At 44.0% G+C, this 21,426-nt stretch overlaps 2 protein-coding genes and 1 long non-coding RNA gene across 3 annotated transcripts in view; 1 reads left to right on the forward strand and 2 right to left on the reverse strand.

Moving 5' to 3' along the window:
- Positions 1-11,382, forward strand: LOC115158872 (cysteine protease ATG4B). The gene is made up of 13 exons (XM_029708271.1): positions 1-316; positions 1,555-1,656; positions 5,747-5,818; positions 5,959-6,057; positions 6,282-6,383; positions 6,554-6,626; positions 6,875-6,954; positions 8,782-8,984; positions 9,198-9,276; positions 9,555-9,700; positions 9,945-10,001; positions 10,237-10,333; positions 10,684-11,382. Exons 1-13 carry the CDS (start codon positions 244-246, stop codon positions 10,755-10,757), a joined length of 1,257 nt encoding a protein of 418 aa, XP_029564131.1. The 5' UTR covers positions 1-243; the 3' UTR covers positions 10,758-11,382.
- The window catches only part of dtymk (deoxythymidylate kinase (thymidylate kinase)), a 17,635-nt gene continuing 7,576 nt past the window's right edge, over positions 11,368-21,426 (reverse strand). The window contains exons 3-5 of the mRNA XM_029708272.1: positions 14,520-14,610; positions 11,929-12,126; positions 11,368-11,667 (exon numbers count right to left, since the gene is read on the reverse strand). Coding sequence (XP_029564132.1) covers positions 11,557-11,667; positions 11,929-12,126; positions 14,520-14,610 — 400 coding nt within the window. The 3' untranslated portion in view covers positions 11,368-11,556. The remainder of the gene's footprint in view (positions 11,668-11,928; positions 12,127-14,519; positions 14,611-21,426) is intronic.
- The window catches only part of LOC115158874 (uncharacterized), a 3,175-nt gene continuing 655 nt past the window's right edge, over positions 18,907-21,426 (reverse strand). The window contains exon 2 of the long non-coding RNA XR_003868759.1: positions 18,907-21,064. This is a non-coding gene — a long non-coding RNA (uncharacterized LOC115158874). The remainder of the gene's footprint in view (positions 21,065-21,426) is intronic.

Here is a 21,426-nt window from a genome sequence, read left to right on the forward strand (position 1 = left end):
GTAGATCTTAGCAGCCAGTCAGTTTGCCAAGTTTCGCTGATCTTCATAGTATTACGTGGAAAGAAATCGCGTTGAAATTGCTTTCCTTGCATTCTAATCAACACCAACAGATCTGCGAAAATGTTCCGCCTAAAATGAGTTCGGCGGCTTCTTATTGGACAAAATAGTTGCCCCGCCCAAAACAGGAAATCCTATTGGATACTGCAAGACGATTTCGGACAGTATTGATTTCTCATTGGCCGGATGATATTTCGCAGCGTTAGACGGACCAACAACAACAACAAGATAGGGTTAAGAACTGTCAGGATGGATGCAGGTAGGAAACAATGATTTAACACTTTTGTGTTTTTGAGTCCCTCTGAACAAAAGCACGGCATATTTATCTATTTTCATAATGGATTACAATTTGTACATCGGTTGAGGTTTACATCTATTTTGAATGTGAATCAAAATAGTCATTGCTAGCCTGTTTAGGCAGATACTGTTACTCGCTAACAGACAGACAGACAGGCTAAAATCAGCAGATGTCAGTTTGGTAGATTATGAAAAACATTTTCATGGTGTACTAACTAGCTGACCTAGCAATCATTATATTTTGGACTGAAAACGACGAACTAAGGTGAAATAAACCCCATGTTTAGCTGCGGCTATTTCCTGTCCTTGACATCAGTTTAACGTTAGCATAATTGGGTCCCTGACTCCCAAGACAAATCATCTTTTGTCGTCTACACCCATGTAACATAACGTTATTGTCCATTGTCACTAGCAAACTAATTAGCTAACTACCTACCAACAACTGCTGAAAGGATGGTCACGTAGCTAGCAAGCCAAATCTGTATTTGCAATGTCATTCTCTGTCGCAATCCCATCCTTGGCTAGCTAGCCAGCAAGCTCAACTGTCAAATTGCATTGAGTATGTTTTGCAGTGCTGAAAGTGCTTGAAAGATAGCCATGTACTAGTCCTGTTACTGAAATAAATATACACTGAGTGTACAACATGCTCCTTCCGTGACATAGACTGACCAGGTGAAAGCTATGATCCCTTATTGATGTCACTTGTTAAATCCACTTCAATCAGTGTAGATGAAGGGGAGAAGACAGATTAAAGAAGGATTTTTAAGCCTTGAAACAATTGAGATTGTGTATGTGTGCCATTCAGAGGGTGAATGGGCAAGACAAAATATTTAAGAGCCTTCAGAAGGGGTATGGTAGTAGGTCCCAGGTGCACCGGTTTGTGTCAAGAACTGCAACGCTGCTGGGTTTTTCCATGCTCAACAGTTTCCCGTGTGTATCAAGAATGGTCCACTACCCAACGGACATCCAGGCAACTTGACACAACTGTGGGAAGCATTGGAGTCAACATGGGCCAGCATCCCTGTGGAACGCTTTCAACACCTTGTAGAATTCATGCTCTGACATATCGAGGCTGTTCTGAGGGCAAAAGGGAATGCAACTCAATATTAGGAAGGTGTTCATTAATGATTCCTTGATCGAGTGTGTGTGTGAGAGCCATGTAACAAAGGGTTCTGAATCAGATGCACTTTTATATTTCAGCTACTCTCACATACGACACACTTGGCTTTGGAGAGTTTGACGATTTTCCAGAGACCTCAGAGCCAGTGTGGATCTTGGGGAAAGAATTCAATGCACTCACAGGTACTGAAGACATGGGATCATAAAACGGGTGTACTGTCGCCCCAGCATATGTGTGTTAGAGATGTCGACGATGGTGACAGTAGACTGCCCAAGCATATGTGTTAGAGATGTCGACAGTAGACTGCCCCAGTATATGTGTTAGAGATGTCGACGATGGTGACAGTAGACTGCCCCAGCATATGTGTGTTAGAGATGTCGACGATGAGTATAACGTCTCCTCTCTAAACGCCCAGAATGTTCTGATACAAACTCCCATTAGACAGCTCTGCATATGTTATAATACATTCATTACTCACCAAATATGGAATTTCGCTGAGTATCTATCTTCATTTACTCACGTTACGGCCGGTATGTATTTCCCCCCAAAAATTCCAAAGAAACATTTACAAGCAACCGAGAAAATGTGTATTCACGACCTACAATCACTCATTACTGCCACACACAGGTCGGAGTCTACAACAGCTGCCATCGGAGGTGCCAAAGAGGCATTTTCTCGGTTGCTTGTACATTTTTATTTGGAACTTTGTTGGAAGTACATACCGGCCGTAACGGGAGTAAATGAAGATGGCAACGAAGGTATTTTGACATAACGCTTGCAGAGCTGTCTAATGGGAGTTTCAATCAGAGTTTTCTGGGCGTTCGAGGGGAGTCGTGTCATACTCATCGTCGATAATTTCTAACACACACATATACTGGGGCAGTCTACTGTCACCATCGTCGACATCTCTAACACATATACTGGGGCAGTCTACTGTCACCATCGTCGACATCTCTAACACATATACTGGGGCAGTCTACTGTCACCATCGTCGACATCTCTAACACACATATGCTGGGGCAGTCTACTGTCACCATCGTCGACATCTCTAACACATATACTGGGGCAGTCTACTGTCACCATCGTCGACATCTCTAACACATATACTGGGGCAGTCTACTGTCACCATCGTCGACATCTCTAACACATATACTGGGGCAGTCTACTGTCACCATCTCTAACACATATACTGGGGCAGTCTACTGTCACCATCGTCGACATCTCTAACACACATATACTGGGGCAGTCTACTGTCACCATCGTCGACATCTCTAACACATATACTGGGGCAGTCTACTGTCACCATCTCTAACACATATACTGGGGCAGTCTACTGTCACCATCGTCGACATCTCTAACACATATACTGGGGCAGTCTACTGTCACCATCGTCGACATCTCTAACACATATACTGGGGCAGTCTACTGTCACCATCGTCGACATCTCTAACACATATACTGGGGCAGTCTACTGTCACCATCGTCGACATCTCTAACACATATACTGGGGCAGTCTACTGTCACCATCTCTAACACATATACTGGGGCAGTCTACTGTCACCATCGTCGACATCTCTAACACACATATACTGGGGCAGTCTACTGTCACCATCGTCGACATCTCTAACACATATACTGGGGCAGTCTACTGTCACCATCTCTAACACATATACTGGGGCAGTCTACTGTCACCATCGTCGACATCTCTAACACATATACTGGGGCAGTCTACTGTCACCATCTCTAACACATATACTGGGGCAGTCTACTGTCACCATCGTCGACATCTCTAACACATATACTGGGGCAGTCTACTGTCACCATCGTCGACATCTCTAACACATATACTGGGGCAGTCTACTGTCACCATCTCTAACACATATACTGGGGCAGTCTACTGTCACCATCGTCGACATCTCTAACACATATACTGGGGCAGTCTACTGTCACCATCGTCGACATCTCTAACACATATACTGGGGCAGTCTACTGTCACCATCTCTAACACACATATGCTGGGGCAGTCTACTGTCACCTACAATGTTGCTGATATGTAATGCAAGAGGGAAGGTGGTGTCTCTGATGTGTTTTTTTGTTTTTTTACATTTAGTTAATTTAGCATTTTATTACTCTGCGTTGTTGGTTAAGGACTCGTAAGTAAGCATTTCACGGTATAACGTCTTTATTACGATGGTATAACAGCATACCAGTTGTATTCGGCACATGTGACAAATAACATTTGATTTGATCCTCAGTAAATCATCATTGTATACACATAAATGAAGTACAGAACAAACAGACAGTACATAAAGGCCTACTGTAAGCAGCAGACAGTGCATAAAGGCCTACTGTAAGCAGCAGGCAGTGCATAAAGGCCTACTGTAAGCAGCAGGCAGTACATAAAGGCCTACTGTAAGCAGCAGACAGTACATAAAGACCTACTGTAAGCAGCAGGCAGTACATAAAGGCCTACTGTAAGCAGCAGACAGTGCATAAAGGCCTAGTGTAAGCAGCAGACAGTGCATAAAGACCTACTGTAAGCAGCAGACAGTGCATAAAGACCTACTGTAAGCAGCAGACAGTGCATAAAGGCCTACTGTAAGCAGCAGACAGTGCATAAAGACCTACTGTAAGCAGCAGACAGTACATAAAGGCCTACTGTAAGCAGCAGACAGTGCATAAAGACCTACTGTAAGCAGCAGACAGTGCATAAAGGCCTAGTGTAAGCAGCAGACAGTGCATAAAGACCTACTGTAAGCAGCAGACAGTGCATAAAGGCCTACTGTAAGCAGCAGACAGTGCATAAAGACCTACTGTAAGCAGCAGACAGTGCATAAAGGCCTACTGTAAGCAGCAGACAGTGCATAAAGGCCTACTGTAAGCAGCAGACAGTGCATAAAGGCCTAGTGTAAGCAGCAGGCAGTACATAAAGGCCTAGTGTAAGCAGCAGACAGTGCATAAAGACCTACTGTAAGCAGCAGACAGTGCATAAAGGCCTACTGTAAGCAGCAGACAGTGCATAAAGACCTACTGTAAGCAGCAGACAGTGCATAAAGACCTACTGTAAGCAGCAGACAGTGCATAAAGGCCTACTGTAAGCAGCAGACAGTGCATAAAGACCTACTGTAAGCAGCAGACAGTGCATAAAGGCCTACTGTAAGCAGCAGACAGTGCATAAAGACCTACTGTAAGCAGCAGACAGTGCATAAAGGCCTACTGTAAGCAGCAGACAGTGCATAAAGACCTACTGTAAGCAGCAGACAGTGCATAAAGGCCTAGTGTAAGCAGCAGACAGTGCAGTAAAGGCCTACTGTAAGCAGCAGGCAGTACATAAAGGCCTACTGTAAGCAGCAGACAGTGCATAAAGACCTACTGTAAGCAGCAGACAGTGCATAAAGGCCTACTGTAAGCAGCAGACAGTGCATAAAGACCTACTGTAAGCAGCAGACAGTGCATAAAGGCCTACTGTAAGCAGCAGACAGTGCATAAAGACCTACTGTAAGCAGCAGACAGTGCATAAAGGCCTACTGTAAGCAGCAGACAGTGCATAAAGGCCTACTGTAAGCAGCAGACAGTGCATAAAGGCCTAGTGTAAGCAGCAGGCAGTACATAAAGGCCTAGTGTAAGCAGCAGACAGTGCATAAAGACCTACTGTAAGCAGCAGACAGTGCATAAAGGCCTACTGTAAGCAGCAGACAGTGCAGTAAAGGCCTACTGTAAGCAGCAGGCAGTACATAAAGGCCTACTGTAAGCAGCAGACAGTGCAGTAAAGGCCTACTGTAAGCAGCAGGCAGTACATAAAGGCCTACTGTAAGCAGCAGACAGTGCAGTAAAGGCCTACTATAAGCAGCAGGCAGTACATAAAGGCCTACTGTAAGCAGCAGACAGTGCAGTAAAGGCCTACTGTAAGCAGCAGGCAGTACATAAAGGCCTACTGTAAGCAGCAGACAGTGCAGTAAAGGCCTACTGTAAGCAGCAGGCAGTACATAAAGGCCTACTGTAAGCAGCAGACAGTGCATAAAGGCCTACTGTAAGCAGCAGACAGTGCAGTAAAGGCCTACTGTAAGCAGCAGGCAGTACATAAAGGCCTACTGTAAGCAGCAGACAGTGCAGTTAAGGCCTACTGTAAGCAGCAGGCAGTACATAAAGGCCTACTGTAAGCAGCAGACAGTGCAGTAAAGGCCTACTGTAAGCAGCAGGCAGTACATAAAGGCCTACTGTAAGCAGCAGAAGGCATGCTTCTTAGCTAATTCATTGTCTTTGCTTATCCAGAAAAGGAAGACATTCTTTCACATGTCACTTCAAGACTATGGTTCACCTACAGAAAAAACTTCCCACCCATTGGTGAGTAGCCTAAACCTACTGTCGCAGGCCACAGAATAAACTCTAGGACGTTACTATTACGTCTACAGTACCATAGCATTTTGATTGTAATGCCCATTAAGATTAGCCTATGAGGTGCAGATTGTTTCAATGTGTTCCAGGAGGGACAGGGCCTACGTCCGACACAGGCTGGGGCTGCATGCTGCGATGTGGACAGATGATCCTAGGCGAGGCCCTGGTCCGCAGGCATCTAGGCCGAGGTATGAATGACTGCTTTTCTAATTCTGTACCGTTATCTGTTCCCTGGAGCATACAGCAAGTGTTATTGTGTGTACCCGTCAACATTAGCTTCTATTATTCAAGTTATCAAATGTACTTCACCAAATCACTGTTGTGATACAAATCTCTTATTGCACTTGTACTATGTGTTCTGTACAAAGGGCTTTCACAACCAGCCATTGATAATGGTGTGTTTGTTAAGCAGACTGGAGATGGGTGAGGAGCCAGTCTCAGAGAGAAGACTACATCAGTATCCTCAACGCCTTCCTTGACAAGAAAGATGGCTACTATTCTTTACATCAAATCGGTGAATACTGACTTGTAATCTCATCTTCAGACAGTCATACTTCAGAAAGGAATGGGCGGTATTTCTGACACCAATAGCGTTATACTATCTTTACTAGGATGACATCATTGGTATAACAACATCTATCTTTATTAGGATTAAAACATCAGTTGTGTGTCTGTGTACTACAGCCCAGATGGGAGTCGGAGAGGGGAAGTCTATAGGCCAGTGGTACGGACCAAACACAGTGGCACAGGTACTGAAGTAAGTACAGTGAGCTCCTCACTTAGTCTCCAGTCTAGATAATGGCCAACTCTGTGGTACAGATGATGGCTGCACTAGCCTGGTCCCAGATCTCTGTGTGTGTGCTCTTGCCAAATCCATTGCTGTCATTGTCAAGCCAGTCATTGGTATTAGCACAAACAGACTGGCACTCAGGCTATGGCTGCACAGTGTGTGATACAGATGATGACTGCTACACTGTGTTGAATATCATCCGTCTTCCCCCTCAGGAAACTAGCTGTGTTTGACTCGTGGAGTCGCCTGACTGTACACGTTGCTATGGACAACACTGTGGTGATCGAAGAGATCAGTGAGTAGTGAACACAGCCATGGTTTCTACAGGATTAACACAGTGCCTCATCAATCTATAGAACATACGTGGTTAAAGATGGGGGCCATTAACTGTTAGTCCTACTCATACATGGTTAAAGATGGGGGCCATTAACTGTTAGTCCTACTCATACATGGTTAAAGATGGGCCATTAACTGTTAGTCCTACTCATACATGGTTAAAGATGGGCCATTAACTATTAGTCCTATTCATACATGGTTAAAGATGGGGGCCATCAACTGTTAGTCCTACTCAGACATGGTTAAAGATGGGGGCCATCAACTGTTAGTCCTACTCATACATGGTTAAAGATGGGGGCCATTAACTGTTAGTCCTATTCATACATGGTTAAAGATGGGGGCCATTAACTGTTAGTCCTACTCAGACATGGTTAAAGAGGGGCCATTAACTATTAGTCCTACTCACGTTAGCGTTCATCCAGTTGTGTATTGAGTGTAGTCCAGAATTGTCAAGCCAAGGGATTTTATGGACCAATCTCCACCATAACAGTAGGTGGAACAGGTTATTGAGATGAGTGAGCTAGACTCTAATTCAAACTGACCTCCTGTCCTGTTCCCCAGAGTGGTTGTGTATGTATAGATGTGTACAGGGCCTTCGGAAAGTATTCAGATCCCTTTACTTTTTCCACGTTTTGTTTTACGTTAAAGCCTTATTCTAAATTGATTAAATATTTTTTTTTACTCATCAATCTACACACAATACCCCATAATGATAAAGCGAAAAACAGGTTTTTAGAAATTTTAGCAAATGTATATAAAAAAACGGTGACCAAGAACCCGATGGTCACTCTGACAGAGCTCCAGAGTTCCCTCTGTGGAGATGGTTGTCCTTGTTCAAGGTTCTCCCATCTCTGTAGCACTCCACCAATCAGGCCTTTATGGTAGAGTGGCCAGACGGAAGCCACTCCTCAGTAAAAGGCACATGACAGCCCGCTTGGAGTTTGCCAAAAGGCCCTTAAAGGACTCTGACCATGAGAAACAAGATTCTCTGGTTTGATGAAACCAAGATTGAACTCTTTGGCTCGAATGTCAAGCGTAACATCTGGAGGAAACTTGGCACCATCCCTACGGTGAAGCAAGGTGGTGGCAGCATCATGCTGTGGGGATGTTTTTCAGCGGCAGGGACACTAGTCAGGATCGAGGGAAAGATGAACGGAGCAAAGTACAGAAAGATCCTTGATGAAAACCTGCTCTAGAGCGCTCAGAACCTCAGACTGGGGCGAAGGTTCACCTTCCAACAGAACAACGACCCTAAGCACACAGCCAAGACAACGCAGGAGTGGCTTCGGGACACGTCTCTGAATGTCCTTGAGTGGCCCAGCCAGAGCCCGGACTTGAACACGATCGAACATCTCTGGAGAGACCTGAAAATAGCTGTGCAGCGACGCTCCCCATCCAACCTGACAGAGCTTGAGAGGATCTGCAGAGAAGAATGGGAGAAACTCCCCAAATACAGGTGCGCCAAGCTTGTAGCATCATAACCAAGAAGACTCCAGGCCGTAATCACTACCAAAGGTGCTTCAACAAAGTACTGAGTAAAAGGTCTGAAAACTTATGTAACTGTAATATTTCAGTTTATTTTAAATAAATTAGCCAAAAATGTAAAAATAAAAACTGTTTTTGCTTTTTCATTCTAAAGTATTGTGTGTAGATTGATGAGGGAAAAAAATCTATTTAATCCTTTTTAGAATAAGGCTGTAATGTAACAAAATGTGGGAAAAAAGTCAAGGGGTCTGAATACTTTCCGAATGCACTGTATGTTATGTAATGTTGCTATTCTCCTCAGAGCGGTTGTGTATGCCCTGGCTGGACTATGGTGGAGCAGCGTGTGTGGATCTCCAGGGGGGTATGCCAGAGCCTAACGGCTGCCTGGAGGGGGCCTGTGCCCTGGCTGAGGAAGAGACAGCTCTCTGGAAGCCCCTGCTCCTCCTCATTCCTCTCAGGCTGGGCCTAAGCGATATCAACGAGGCCTACATCGAGACCCTGAAGGTAGGACTGAGAGAAAGAGCCTGGTCCCAGATCTGTTTGTGCTGTCTTACCAACTTTTAATGGTTGTTGTCATGCCATGAGAGTTGGCTATATAACACAAACCTATCTGGGGCCAGGCTAATATTCACCAACAAACTAAAGTGTAATGATCTTTTTCACATGTATACAGCCAGGTCAAATTCTGTCCCCTCTTTCTGTGTCTCTTGTTCACAGCAGTGCTTCCAGCTGCCCCAGTCCCTGGGTGTCATCGGAGGGAAACCCAACCATGCCCATTACTTCATAGGCTATGTTGGTATGTTCTGTCTATGGTCCCTCCTAGTTATTTATATCCAGTCTATGGTCCTCTAGTTATTTATATCCAGTCTATGGTCCTCTAGTTATTTATATCCAGTCTATGGTCCTCTAGTTATTTATATCCAGTCTATGGTCTCCTCCAATTAAAACAGATACTTCATGCTTTGCACTATTGCGACCCTCTGCTCACTAGGAGCTAAAAGTCGTACTTGAATGGCTCTGTTGACTGGTCTCGTTCTGCTAAGTAGAGCTTGTTGTCCTGCATCTGGCCCCCAGGAGAGGAGCTGATCTACCTGGACCCCCACACTACCCAGCCTGCAGTAGAGCCCTGTGAGGACAGCCAGGTCCCTGACGACACTTACCACTGTCAGCACCCGCCATGCCGCATGCACATCTGTGAAATAGACCCCTCCATCGCAGTGGTAAGAGAACCAGAGACTTAGGGCTAAGTGGGTTGAGGTCAGCAAGGTTAGCAAGCAGCAGGTATATCTTAATGATAGCATTTAGCTAAATAGTATTTTGCTGAACACTATTTGAAGTGAATGACTAAACGTTGCCTCTGTTGGTTAGGTGTGATATCAGCTCTAGGGATTTGCGTTTTATTTTGCTGACACAGTAAAGCAGATGTTTGTCCTACAGCTGTCCTTTTTTTCTGATGCTTACCAGGGTTTCTTCTGCAGAACGGAGGACGACTTTGATGACTGGTGTATGCGCTTCCGAAAGGTACTGTACGATGTTTCATCAAAGGGATACAAATATAGGAGGTTATCAATTCACCTCAGCACTAAACCTCTTTTCAGAACGGTTAGGGGTGTCAGTTGTCCCAGCTGAATGGGTCAACCTGGTTAAATAACGGTTACTTCATCGGGGCAGTTGTTTTCGTTGTGGTTCAGCGAGCATTGACTCCTCGTAATTCTCCCAGCGTGTACTAACCATTCTTTTTCTGCTCTTTCTTCAGTTGTCTCACACTAGAGCAGGTCTGCCCATGTTTGAACTGGTAGACTGTCAACCATCTCACTTTGCCTGTTCTGTAGACGTTCTCAACCTCAATCCTGGTAAACATCAAACACTTGACCTACATTCTCTTGACCTGTGGGGGGGAATCGAGGAAGGGATATTGTGATTTTAGTTTTCTTTACAGATTGAGGCTGGGATTCAGTCAGAGAGGTGCGTTGTCAACAAGCGCCTTTTGAAAGGCAATTATCCCTGCAGATGTCAGCTCAAGTGTAAATGACCTTTAAATGCCAAGCGCTGTGTGTTTATCTACAACATGCCTTTGATCGAATCCTGGCCTAAATCTGGGTAGGACAATGCAGTGATTTAATAGGTTGTTGTTGAGGTGATTCATTTCCCTTTACAGACGTTGTGATAGTGTTGTTGAATCCAGTATTTCTCCCCCTCCTAGATTTCTCAGACTCTGATAGGTTGGAACGGTTCTTTGATTCTGAGGATGAAGAGTTTGAAATTCTGTCCCTGTGATGATCGAATACAATCATATGTCCTGGCAGAAACCCCAACGATTCTTCTCTGCATCAGAAGGGAAGCCATAGGGGGACAGGAGATAATAACATCACTAGCCAGCCTGGCAACGATGGCGTAGTGATGTGTCAACACAGTTGTCTTCTGAACAGCCACTGACTGCCCTGTGTCCAATGAGGAGACTCCTTGCTAGGAGGTGGTGATACAAGGTAGTGGGAGCTTTCAGGACCAATTCAGTGTATCTTTACATGTTTCCATTAAGTCTTAACACTTCAAAAGGAAATATTTCAAGTGATATGGTGCCTTTACCCGCCCCCTCCCCATAAAAGCTGAATTTCCATAACACAGTTGACTAGTGTTTAATCCATAACGGTTTACTACTATACTTTTTTGCTTAGGTCACTGATATCTGAAGTCTGTATTAACGGATGTAAACCAACATTTGGTTAAGTGAAATTCGCAGATCCAAATAGATTATCTTGTTCATTCAGAGTATCGTTGTCATGTTAAATCTCTCTGTACAAAAACACTGGCTCATTGATTTACTCAATCCATGAAGATGAATGATGAACAGACCATTTGAAATGTTAATAAGGACGAAATAAAGTTACAGCTTGGACATTTATTTCATTTACTTGTTTGTGTTTTTTTTTTGTGAAATAATGATTTGAAAGAGTTGACTATACCCACTCAAATATCGTAACATACAGTTTGCAGTTTCATATTCAAGCTTCTTCTTGTGTACTAGGTACTGTTGGGTGGAATCTCCAGAGGATAAATTTGGTCTCCTGGTCCAGGCTCACTTCCACAGCTCCCCGATTGGCTCATTCTCTGCTGCTTTGATGGCATCAACACTGTGGTTCTTAATGTCAGCGTGCACATCTTCAATGTTCCTGGCTGCATCAATCACCTGGGAGATGGCAACAATATCTTGGTGAATTTCCCATTTAAGAGCACAATGTAACATGTTTGTGCCGTGCTGTATTATGGTGGGACAAACCAATGGCCAAATCTCCAGATTCTCCCACTTCTACACTCCCATTAATAGATTAAAGTATTGGACAGGTGTAGTCATTGGCTGGAGGGGAGTTTCCACCATTGTTAAATCAATGATAAGGAGTGTGAAAGTGCAAACATAGGAAGTGTGGAGAATCAGGACACAGTTTCTTACCTGCCACTTGACAGAGGAGTCCTTCATCAGAAGTTCAAACTTCTGCTGTACGGCCTTCTGGAAGACGGTGGTCTCATATCTCTCTGTCCCAAACTGACCCCGCTGGGCGGCCTCGGAGGGGCTGAGCTGCAGGAACATCACCAGGTCTGGCTTGGGCAGCCCCTTGTCAGGATTCATACACCAGTCCAGACTGAAACCCTGCTCGGCAGACAAACATGAACTGGCTCGTTATGGCATAGGACCTACTGGCTTGTTGTGTCAGAGTGAATGGACTGTCTTTCCATCGGCCCTATGCAGTGGTGCCTGGTGAAGGTAAGGCCCCATGTGAAAAATCCTGTTTTCCTATAGATTTTTCAGTCAAAAATCACATTTTTAACAACAACAAAAAAAGACAAAAATGTGTTGTTCTAAGTCCACCACAATGCTTAAACTGTCAGAACATTTTTCAGGTCTGGGATAAATAAAAATGTAATATATTTTTGGAGAGTGTAGTTGCCCTTTAATTCAATTGAGCAAAACAAAATGTCCTCCCCATTGATACAGCTCAGCATTAAATTGTTCTGTCAGGTAAGCTAACATTACAGTCAACATTTAATTGGGAAGGTTTGTTTGTTAAAGCCTTTATTCATCCAAACAGTGAATGATGACTGGATTGAGCATCGCAAATAACCAACTAACCAAGACTAAGAACCAAACTTTTTCAATACCTGGTTTGCATACAGATAGTTGATGTTCTGAAAGAGCTGCAAAATCTGGACCCCTACAAATCAGCTGGGCTAGACAATCTGGACCCTCTCTTTCTAAAATTATCCGCCCCAATTGTTGTAACCCCTATTACTAGCCTGTTCAACCTCTCTTTCGTATCATCTGAGATCCACAAAGATTGGAAAGCTGGCGCGGTCATCCCCATCTTCAAAGGGGGAGACACCCTAGACCCAAACTGCTACAGACCTATATCTATCCTACCCTGCCTTTCTAAAGTCTTCGAAAGACAAGTTAACAAACAGATCACCGACCATTTCGAATCCCACCGCACCTTCTCCGCTATGCAATCTGGTTTCAGAGCTGGTCATGGGTGCACCTCAGCCACGCTCAAGGTCCTAAACGACATCATAACCGTCATCGATAAAAGACAGTACTGTGCAGCCGTCTTCATCGACCAGGCAAAGGCTTTCGAGACTGTCAATCGGCGCATTCTTATCGGCAGACAACAGCCTTGGTTTCTCAAATCACTGCCTCGTCTGGTTCACCAACTACTTCTCAGATAGAGTTCAGTGTGTCAAATCGAAGGACCTGTTGTCCGGACGTCTGGCAGTCTCTATGGGGTACCACAGGGTTCAATTCTCAGGCCGACTCTTTTCTCTGTATACATCAATGATGTCACTCTTGCTGCTGGTGATTCTCTGATACACCTCTACGCAGACAACACCATTCTGTATACATCTGGCCCTTCTTTGGACACTGTTAACTTACCTCCAGACGAGCTTCAATGCCATACAACACTCCTTCCGTGGCCTCCAACTTCTCTTCAATGCAAATAAAACTAAATGCATGCTCTTCAATCGATCGCTGCCCGCACCTGCCCGCCCGTCTAGCATCACTACTCTGGACGGTTCTGACTTAGAATACGTGGACAACTACAAATACCTAGGTGTCTGGTTAGACTGTAAACTCTCCTTCCAGACTCACATTAAGCATCTCCAATCCAACATTAAATCTAGAATTGGCTTCCTATTTAGCAACAAAGCATCCTTCACTCATGATGCCAAACATACCCTTGTAAAAACGGACTATCCTACCAATCCTTGACTTCGGCGATGTCATTTACAAAATAGCCTCCAACACTCTACTCAGCAAACTGGATGCAGTCTATCACAGTGCCATCCGTTTTGTCACCAAAGCCCCATATACTACCCACCGCTGCAACCTGTGTGCTCTCGTTGGCTGGCACTCGCTTCATATTCGTCGCCAAACCCACTGGCTACAGGTCATCTATAAGTCTTTGCTATGTTAAGCCCCGCCTTATCTCCGCTCACTGGTCACCATAGCGACACCCACCCGTAGCACGCGCTCCAGCAGGTATATTTCACTGGTCACCCCCAAAGCCAATTTCTACTTTGGCCGCCTTTCCTTCCAGTTCTCTGCTGCCAATGACTGGAACGAATAGCAAAAATCACTGAAGCTGGAGACTCATATCTCCCTCACTAGCTTTAAGCACCAGCTGTCAGAGCAGCTCACAGATCACTGCACCTGTACACAGCCCATCTGTAAACAGCCCATCTATCTACCTACCCAGCTGGTCTTGGGAAGAAATGTTGAGTCCTCACTGTCCAAGACCAAGTCAAGACAGAGTACAAATGTATTCCAAACTGAGACAAGACCGACACACTCAATGTGTGGTCTCGAGACCGGACTCGAGTACTACAACACTGCAGGAGGGGGTATTTCAGGCAGAGCAAAACGTGATCGGGGTAACCACAGACAGTACATACAGAACAGGCTTGGCGCTGGTGAGAGTTGTGTGTATTGTTTTAATGAACTCACAGGGTTGGCTCTGGTGAGAGTTGTGTGTATTGTTTTAATGAACTCACAGGCTTGGCGCTGGTGAAGGCCACTCCAGAGAAGGCGTATCTATCCACCACCAGACTGATGCCCTGCTCCAACTTCTCCTTCATCAGAGGCCTGGAGGGAAAAGGACCCAGACATAACCACAGCTAATAACACATCATTTCCTACTGCTTATGACAGGAAGGCAGCTCAACCTCATCTAATAACACACCATCTCATTATTTTGTCATTGTAACCCTTTTTTTCAGTTCTCCTAAATCCAAGATGTAAAAATAAATAAATATATATATATATATACACACACAGTTGAAGTCAGAAGTTTTACATACACTTAGTTTGGAGTCATTAAAACTTGTTTTTCAACCACTCCACAAACTTCTCTTAAACTATAGTTTGGGCAAGTCGGTTAGGATATCTACTTTGTGCATGACACAAGTAATTTTTCCAACAATTGTTTACAAATTATTTCACTTATAATTCACTGTATCACAATTCCAGTGGGTCAGAAGTTTACATACACTAAGTTGACTGTGCCTTTAAACAGCTTGGGAAATTACAGAAAATGATGTCATGGCTTTAGAAGCTTCTGATAGGCTAATTACATCATTTGAATCAATTGGAGGTGTACCTGTGGCTGTATTTCAAGGCCTACCTTCAAACTCAGTGCCTCTTTGTTTGACATCATGGGAAAATCAGCCAAGACCTCAGAACAAAAAAAATTGTAGACCTCCACAGGTCTGGTTCATCCTTGGGAGCAATTTCCAAATGCCTGAAGGTACCACGTTCATCTGTACAAACAATAGCACGCAAGTATAAACACCATGGGACCACGCAGCCGTCATACCACTCAGGAAGGAGACGCGTTCTGTCTCCTAGAGATGAACGTACTTTGGTGCGAAAAGTGCAAATCAATCCCAGAACAACAGCAAAGGACCTTGTGAAGATGCTGGAGGAAACGGGTACAAAAATATCTATATCCACAGTAAAACGAGTCCTATATCGACATAACCTGAAAGGCCGCTCAGCAAGGAAGAAGCCACTGCTCCAAAACCGCCATAACAAAGGCAGACTACGGTTTGCAACTGCACATGGGGGCAAAGATAGTACTTTTTGGAGAAATGTCCTCTGGTCTGATGAAACAAAAATAAAACTGTTTGGCCATAATGACCATCGTTATGTTTAGAGGAAAAAGGGGGAGGCTTGCAAGCCAAAGAACACCATTCCAACCGTGAAGCACGGGGGTGGCAGCATCATTTTGTGGGTGTGCGTTGCTGCAAGAGGGACTGGTGCACTTCACAAAATAGATGGCATAATGAGGGAGGAAAATTATGTGAATATATTGAAGCAACATCTCAAGACATCAGTCAGGAAGTTAAAGCTTGGTCGCAAATGGGTCTTCCAAGTGGACAATGACCCCAAGCACACTTCCAAAGTTGTGGCAAAATGGCTTAAGGACAACAAAGTCAAGGTATTGGGGTGGCCGTCACAAAGCCCTGACCTCAATCCCATAGAAAATTTGTGGGCAGAACTGAAAAAGTGTGTGCAAGCAAGGAGGCCTACAAACCTGACTCCGTCACACCAGCTCTGTCAGAAGGAAGGGGCCAAAATTCACCCAACTTATTGTGGGAAGCTTGTGGAAGGCTACCCGAACCGTTTGACCCAAGTTAAACAATTTAAAACCTTCCCTAACCTGAAACTGTAGATTGATGGCAGCATTCGTGCAAAAATTAAAGCATGAACCACTGCTTTTAATCAGGGCAAGGCGACCGGAAACATGACCGAATACAAACAGTGTAGTCATTCCCTCCGCAAGGCAATCAAACAAGCTAAGCGTCAGTATAGAGACAAAGTAGAGTCGCAATTCAACGGCTCAGACACGAGAGGTATGTGCCAGGGTCTACAGTCAATCATGGACTATAATAGGAAAATCAGCCCCGTCGCAGACCAGGACGTCTTGCTCCCAGACAGACTAAACAACTTCTTTGCTCGCTTTGAGGACAAAACAGTGCCACTGACACGGCCCGCTAACAAAACCTGTGGGCTCTCCTTCACTGTGGCCAACGTGAGTAAAACATTTAAACGTGTTAACCCTCGCAAGGCTGCCCGCCCAGACGGCATCCTTAGCCGCGTCCTCAGAGCATGCGCAGACCAGCTGGCTGGCTGGTGTTTACTGACATATTCAATCAATACCTATCCCAGTCTGCTGTGCCCACATGCTTCAAGAGGGCCACCATTGTTCCTGTTCCCAGGAAAGCAAAGGAAACTGAGCTAAACGACTATCGCCCCTTAACACTCACTTCTGTCATCATGAAATGCTTTGAGAGACTATTCAAGGACCACATCACCTCCACCCTACCTGACACCCTAGACCCACTCCAATTTGCTTACCAGCCCAATGGGTCCACAGACGACGCAATCACAATCACACTGCCCTAACCCATCTGGACAAGAGGAATACCCATGTAAGAATGCTGTTCATCGACCACAGCTCAGCATTTAACACCATAGTACCCTCCAAACTCGTCATTAAGCTCGAGACCCTGGGTCTCGACCCCGCCCTGTGCAACTGGGTCTTGGACTTTGACGGGCTGCCCCCAGGTGGTGAGGGTAGGAAACAACATCTCCACCCCGCTGATCCTCAACACTGGGGCCCCACAAGGGTGCGTTCTCAGCCCTCTCCTGTACTCCTTGTTCACCCATGACTGCACGCCTCCAACTCAATCATCAAGTTTGCAGACGACACTACAGTGGTAGGCTTGATTACCAACAATGACGAGGAGGTGAGGGTCCTCGGAATGTGGTGTCAGGAAAATAACCTCATACCCAACGTCAACAAAACAAAGGAGATGATTGTGGACTTCAGGAAACAGCAGAGGGAGCACCTCCCTATCCACATCGACGGGACAGTAGTGGAGAGGGTGGAGAGTTTTAAGTTCCTCGGCGTACACATCACGGATAAACTGAAACAGTCACCCACACAGACAGTGTGGTGAAGAAGGCGCAACAGCGCCTCTTCAACCTCAGGAGGCTGAAGAAATTTGGCTTGTCACCGAAAGCACTCAAAGTTTTAGACGCACAATCGAGAGCATCCTGTCGGGCTGTATCACCGCCTGGTACGGCAACTACTCCGCCCACAACCGTAAGGTTCTCCAGAGGTTAGTGCGGTCTGCACAACGCATCACCGGGGGCAAACTACCTGCCCTCCAGGACACCTACATCACCCGATGTCACAGGAAGGCCAAAAATATCAAGGACAACAACCACCCGAGCTACTGCCTGTTCACCCCGCTATCATCCAGAATCCGACGTCAGTACAGGTGCATCAAAGCAGGGACCGAGAGACTAAACAACAGCTTCTATCTCAAGGCCATCAGACTGTTAAACAATCCATCCCTAACATTGAGTGGCTGCTGCCAACATACTGACTCAAATCTCTAGCCCACTTTAATAATGGGATGTAATAAACGTATCACTACTCACTTTAAACAATGCCACTTTATATAATGTTTACATACCCTACATTCAGTGATGCCAACTTAGCACGTTTGTTGCTAGATTTAGCAACTTTTCAGACTATGCTGAAATGCATGCATTTCCCCTCTATACGACACAAAAATGATTTTCTCTGTCACACACTCAGTCACAACACACGTGCCTGTCTGCAAAAGTACATTGTGAGTGACGTCAGCAGAAGGCACTCAGCTCGTGCAGAGGCAGCAGCAGGCCAGCAGCATTTTCAGCAAATTGCAAATCGTTGTTGGCTGACTGCTGCAGTGGTAGTACGGGTTCGACTAGACAAACCCAATGTTTATAGTTGGTCACGAATGTTTGATCTTGAACAGAACTTACAACATCAATCAACATGTCTCAATCAAAATTGTACAGCCAGAAGTACAGAAAAGAGTGGGAGACTGTACCTGAATTTAAAGGGTGGCTGAAGCCAATCATTGGGGATGATTGTCGGGTATACTGTGCCTACTGCAAATCAGATATGCTTGCAAAAATGTATGACATCAAAAAACATTGTGCTACAGCAAAGAATATAAATAAATCAAAACCGTACAACTCCACAACACAGTCTACAATTACACTGCAAAAATTGGAATCTAAGTAAGATTAAATCAAGGCAATATGCTTGATTTTTGTCTGACAAGATATTTCTTCTTACCAGGCAGTTAATGTTAAAGCATTTTACTTGTTTCAAGCTTTTTTGTCCTTAATTATCTTAAGATATTATGACTTGTTAGTTGTATTACTGGTTCTGAGTAACTTAATGCTCGAAACTAGAATTACAAAGCTGTTTGATCAACACTGACAAGTACAAAACTGCTTTGTCAAAGTCATGATTTCTTATTTCAAGCATCTTATCCTTTTCATCGCTTCACATATTAAGAACAGATAATGACCAAATGGAATTCACTGTTTTATTGTCAATCTTACACACAGCACAGCAATCATGTAGACAAAATACAGTACAGAACAATGACAGTACACTTTTCATATCTGGGGAACACACTATGAGTCATTTGAACTGTTGTACAATTCTATTACATCCCCAAGATGGTATTTAACTTGTACATAAGTTTGGCTCTTGTTGCCAATTGTGTAATAAGAGGTAAAATCAACTCAGTGGCCTGTGCAAGGTGTGGGACCTCAACTTGATAAGCCATGACGTTTCTATCAAAGCGTATAGTTTGAAATTGTTGATATTCCAAACAATAAAGCCTAGAATCAACAAGAAATATGTTTTTGACCAGTCCAAATTCTGGCATATTACCATGGACTTCTGAATGATGTATTTATTACAAGCCATTTGACTGATACAGCATGGTTTACTTAAACCTAGGAAGTCCCTCACTTTTCCACATAAATATTGTAGATCTTTAACCTCTGATACAGGTCCCATCTCCCTTTCATTTGAAAAAAAGTGGGTGTATTGAACTGTCAACATTTTGGCAGCTTCATATATTTGGTTCTGATTGATCAAAGACTTGCAAATATTTTTTAAATTGAGCTTGGAAGCCCATTGTTTAAAGAAAAATGTTTAGACTCGAACCGCATACACATATGTCTAACCATTGGACCCAATGACTTTATCTGTGATGGCAAATATATCATATAATGCTGTTTAGGTGTAACATTGCGGTCTGGAAAAAGCTCCTTCCAATGCTTCAAATGATTTTCAATGAGTAACTTCAACGCAGACACAGTCGCAACGGAAAGAACATGTGCGAATACCATCTGTACAATCTCTATTAGCTCAATTATCAGTCGTGTATATATGCATCGACTTCCAAAGTCTCCAAAACAAATGTCAATATCCTTAGCAGGACAAGCATTTGCCCAGATGACTGTTTAAGTTTACCATCACTAACAGAAATTGGGGATGGCCCATCTCTAACATCTAGAGGGGAATAAGGGAAACCAAGAATCGCAGAATTCACTGAGTCCAGATCAATCTGTCCTGACACAACAAGATGATTCAAAACACATTTGATTTCCAATGGGGCTACGCCCTCCAGAATTACATGCATAATGTTTTGCGGAGTTTGTTGTATGATATCAAAGGCTGGGAATTCAACTAACTTGCTCCTTCTATTGATCCCATATGTTGTTCTCAGGCTGTTGCGAAGCAAGTCCGTCTGTGCCTTTTCTATTTCATCACACTCTCTGACATGCTTCTCCAATGTCCTTTTAGTATATGCATCCTCATTGAAGTGTGACTGCATGTCCTCAAAAGAACACTCACAGTGTCTGCACTTACTGTAGGCAAAGCCCACACCCTCTGAACCCGGCTAGTTTATGTTGTGCCAGGGTATCTCCACAGAGAGACCATGGCACCATATATCGTTTTCTGTCTGTTACTAGTTAGCATTTTAACCCCACTGTACAATGCATCCATGTCTTCCTTGATTCTATTCAATATTACATCTACACCAGATTGACGGAGGTCTGCTAATCTAGCCATGGCAAGTAGCCTGATAGCAGCCAGTTCAGACCTGTATTTTGGATTTATATTTCCTAGGGTGTAGTACACCATTAACAACTTGTTTTTTTGATGCAAAAGATCCTAGTGGATTACAGATCTCTATTTCATCCGTGTACAGAACAATCTGCAATCCCTTAGTTTCAGAGAAACCAAAGGCATGTGATTTTAGAAGAGCACCATCAACAATGTCATGAAAACAACTTTCCCTGCACATCTTAGGTCCCTTTTCAACCAGACAAAATCATTGGGTGTGTTAAGAAATGTTCTAGACTTTTGACTAATGGTACATAATGAAATAATTTGTCTTTGATGAAAATGTATTTTGATCCTCCACACTGGTTCCAGCAATTGGAATTTCCTCTACGTCCAAACAGCTAAACTGCTTCTTAATAACACTGTCCTGTCTAAATGTTGTTTCAAGGGTCAATGAAATTGTCAAATATCCATTGCATCTTTTCCAAGTTGACCTGATGTGCTTCCTGAATGCTTCTTTAGCACTGCCTCCATCTGCTTCCTGAGGTTGTCCAATAGTGGTGATTGATACTGCTGTACCACAGCAACAATGTCATTCACACCTTTCTGAAAGAGAAAGAGAGCGAAAGAGAATCAGTCATGGAGGTTGGAACACTCCATCATGTATACCGATGATATACAGATTTTGCTTATGACATATTAACATAAGGGATCAACAATAGTAAGGTGGACAACCTAGCACTGACAATGAACTCAACCATCACTGAACTACTAACTAACTAACCAAATTCTGTGCTCTGTTCAGAAAAAGCATCTTACCTGTGAGAGATGATGCTTGGCTCTGGCATTTATCACAAAAACAGTGGCATGTGTTGTCATATCATTGAATGTAGTATCCTGAGGCTGGACATGACTAGTTCATGACAAGTATAATGTTTGTGACAGGAGAAGTGGTTGTGAAGACTGAC

This window comes from Salmo trutta, chromosome 22, assembly GCF_901001165.1.
Source record: "Salmo trutta chromosome 22, fSalTru1.1, whole genome shotgun sequence".
In the NCBI taxonomy this organism is placed as follows: domain Eukaryota; kingdom Metazoa; phylum Chordata; class Actinopteri; order Salmoniformes; family Salmonidae; genus Salmo; species Salmo trutta.

Coding starts and splice junctions, on each gene's coding strand:
- LOC115158872 (XM_029708271.1), top strand. CDS start 244: ATGATATTTCGCAGCGTTAGACGGACCAACAACAACAACAAGATAGGG. Junction 1,657..5,746: donor AGAATTCAATGCACTCACAG/GTACTGAAGACA, acceptor TTGCTTATCCAG/AAAAGGAAGACATTCTTTCA. Junction 6,058..6,281: donor CCGCAGGCATCTAGGCCGAG/GTATGAATGACT, acceptor TTTGTTAAGCAG/ACTGGAGATGGGTGAGGAGC.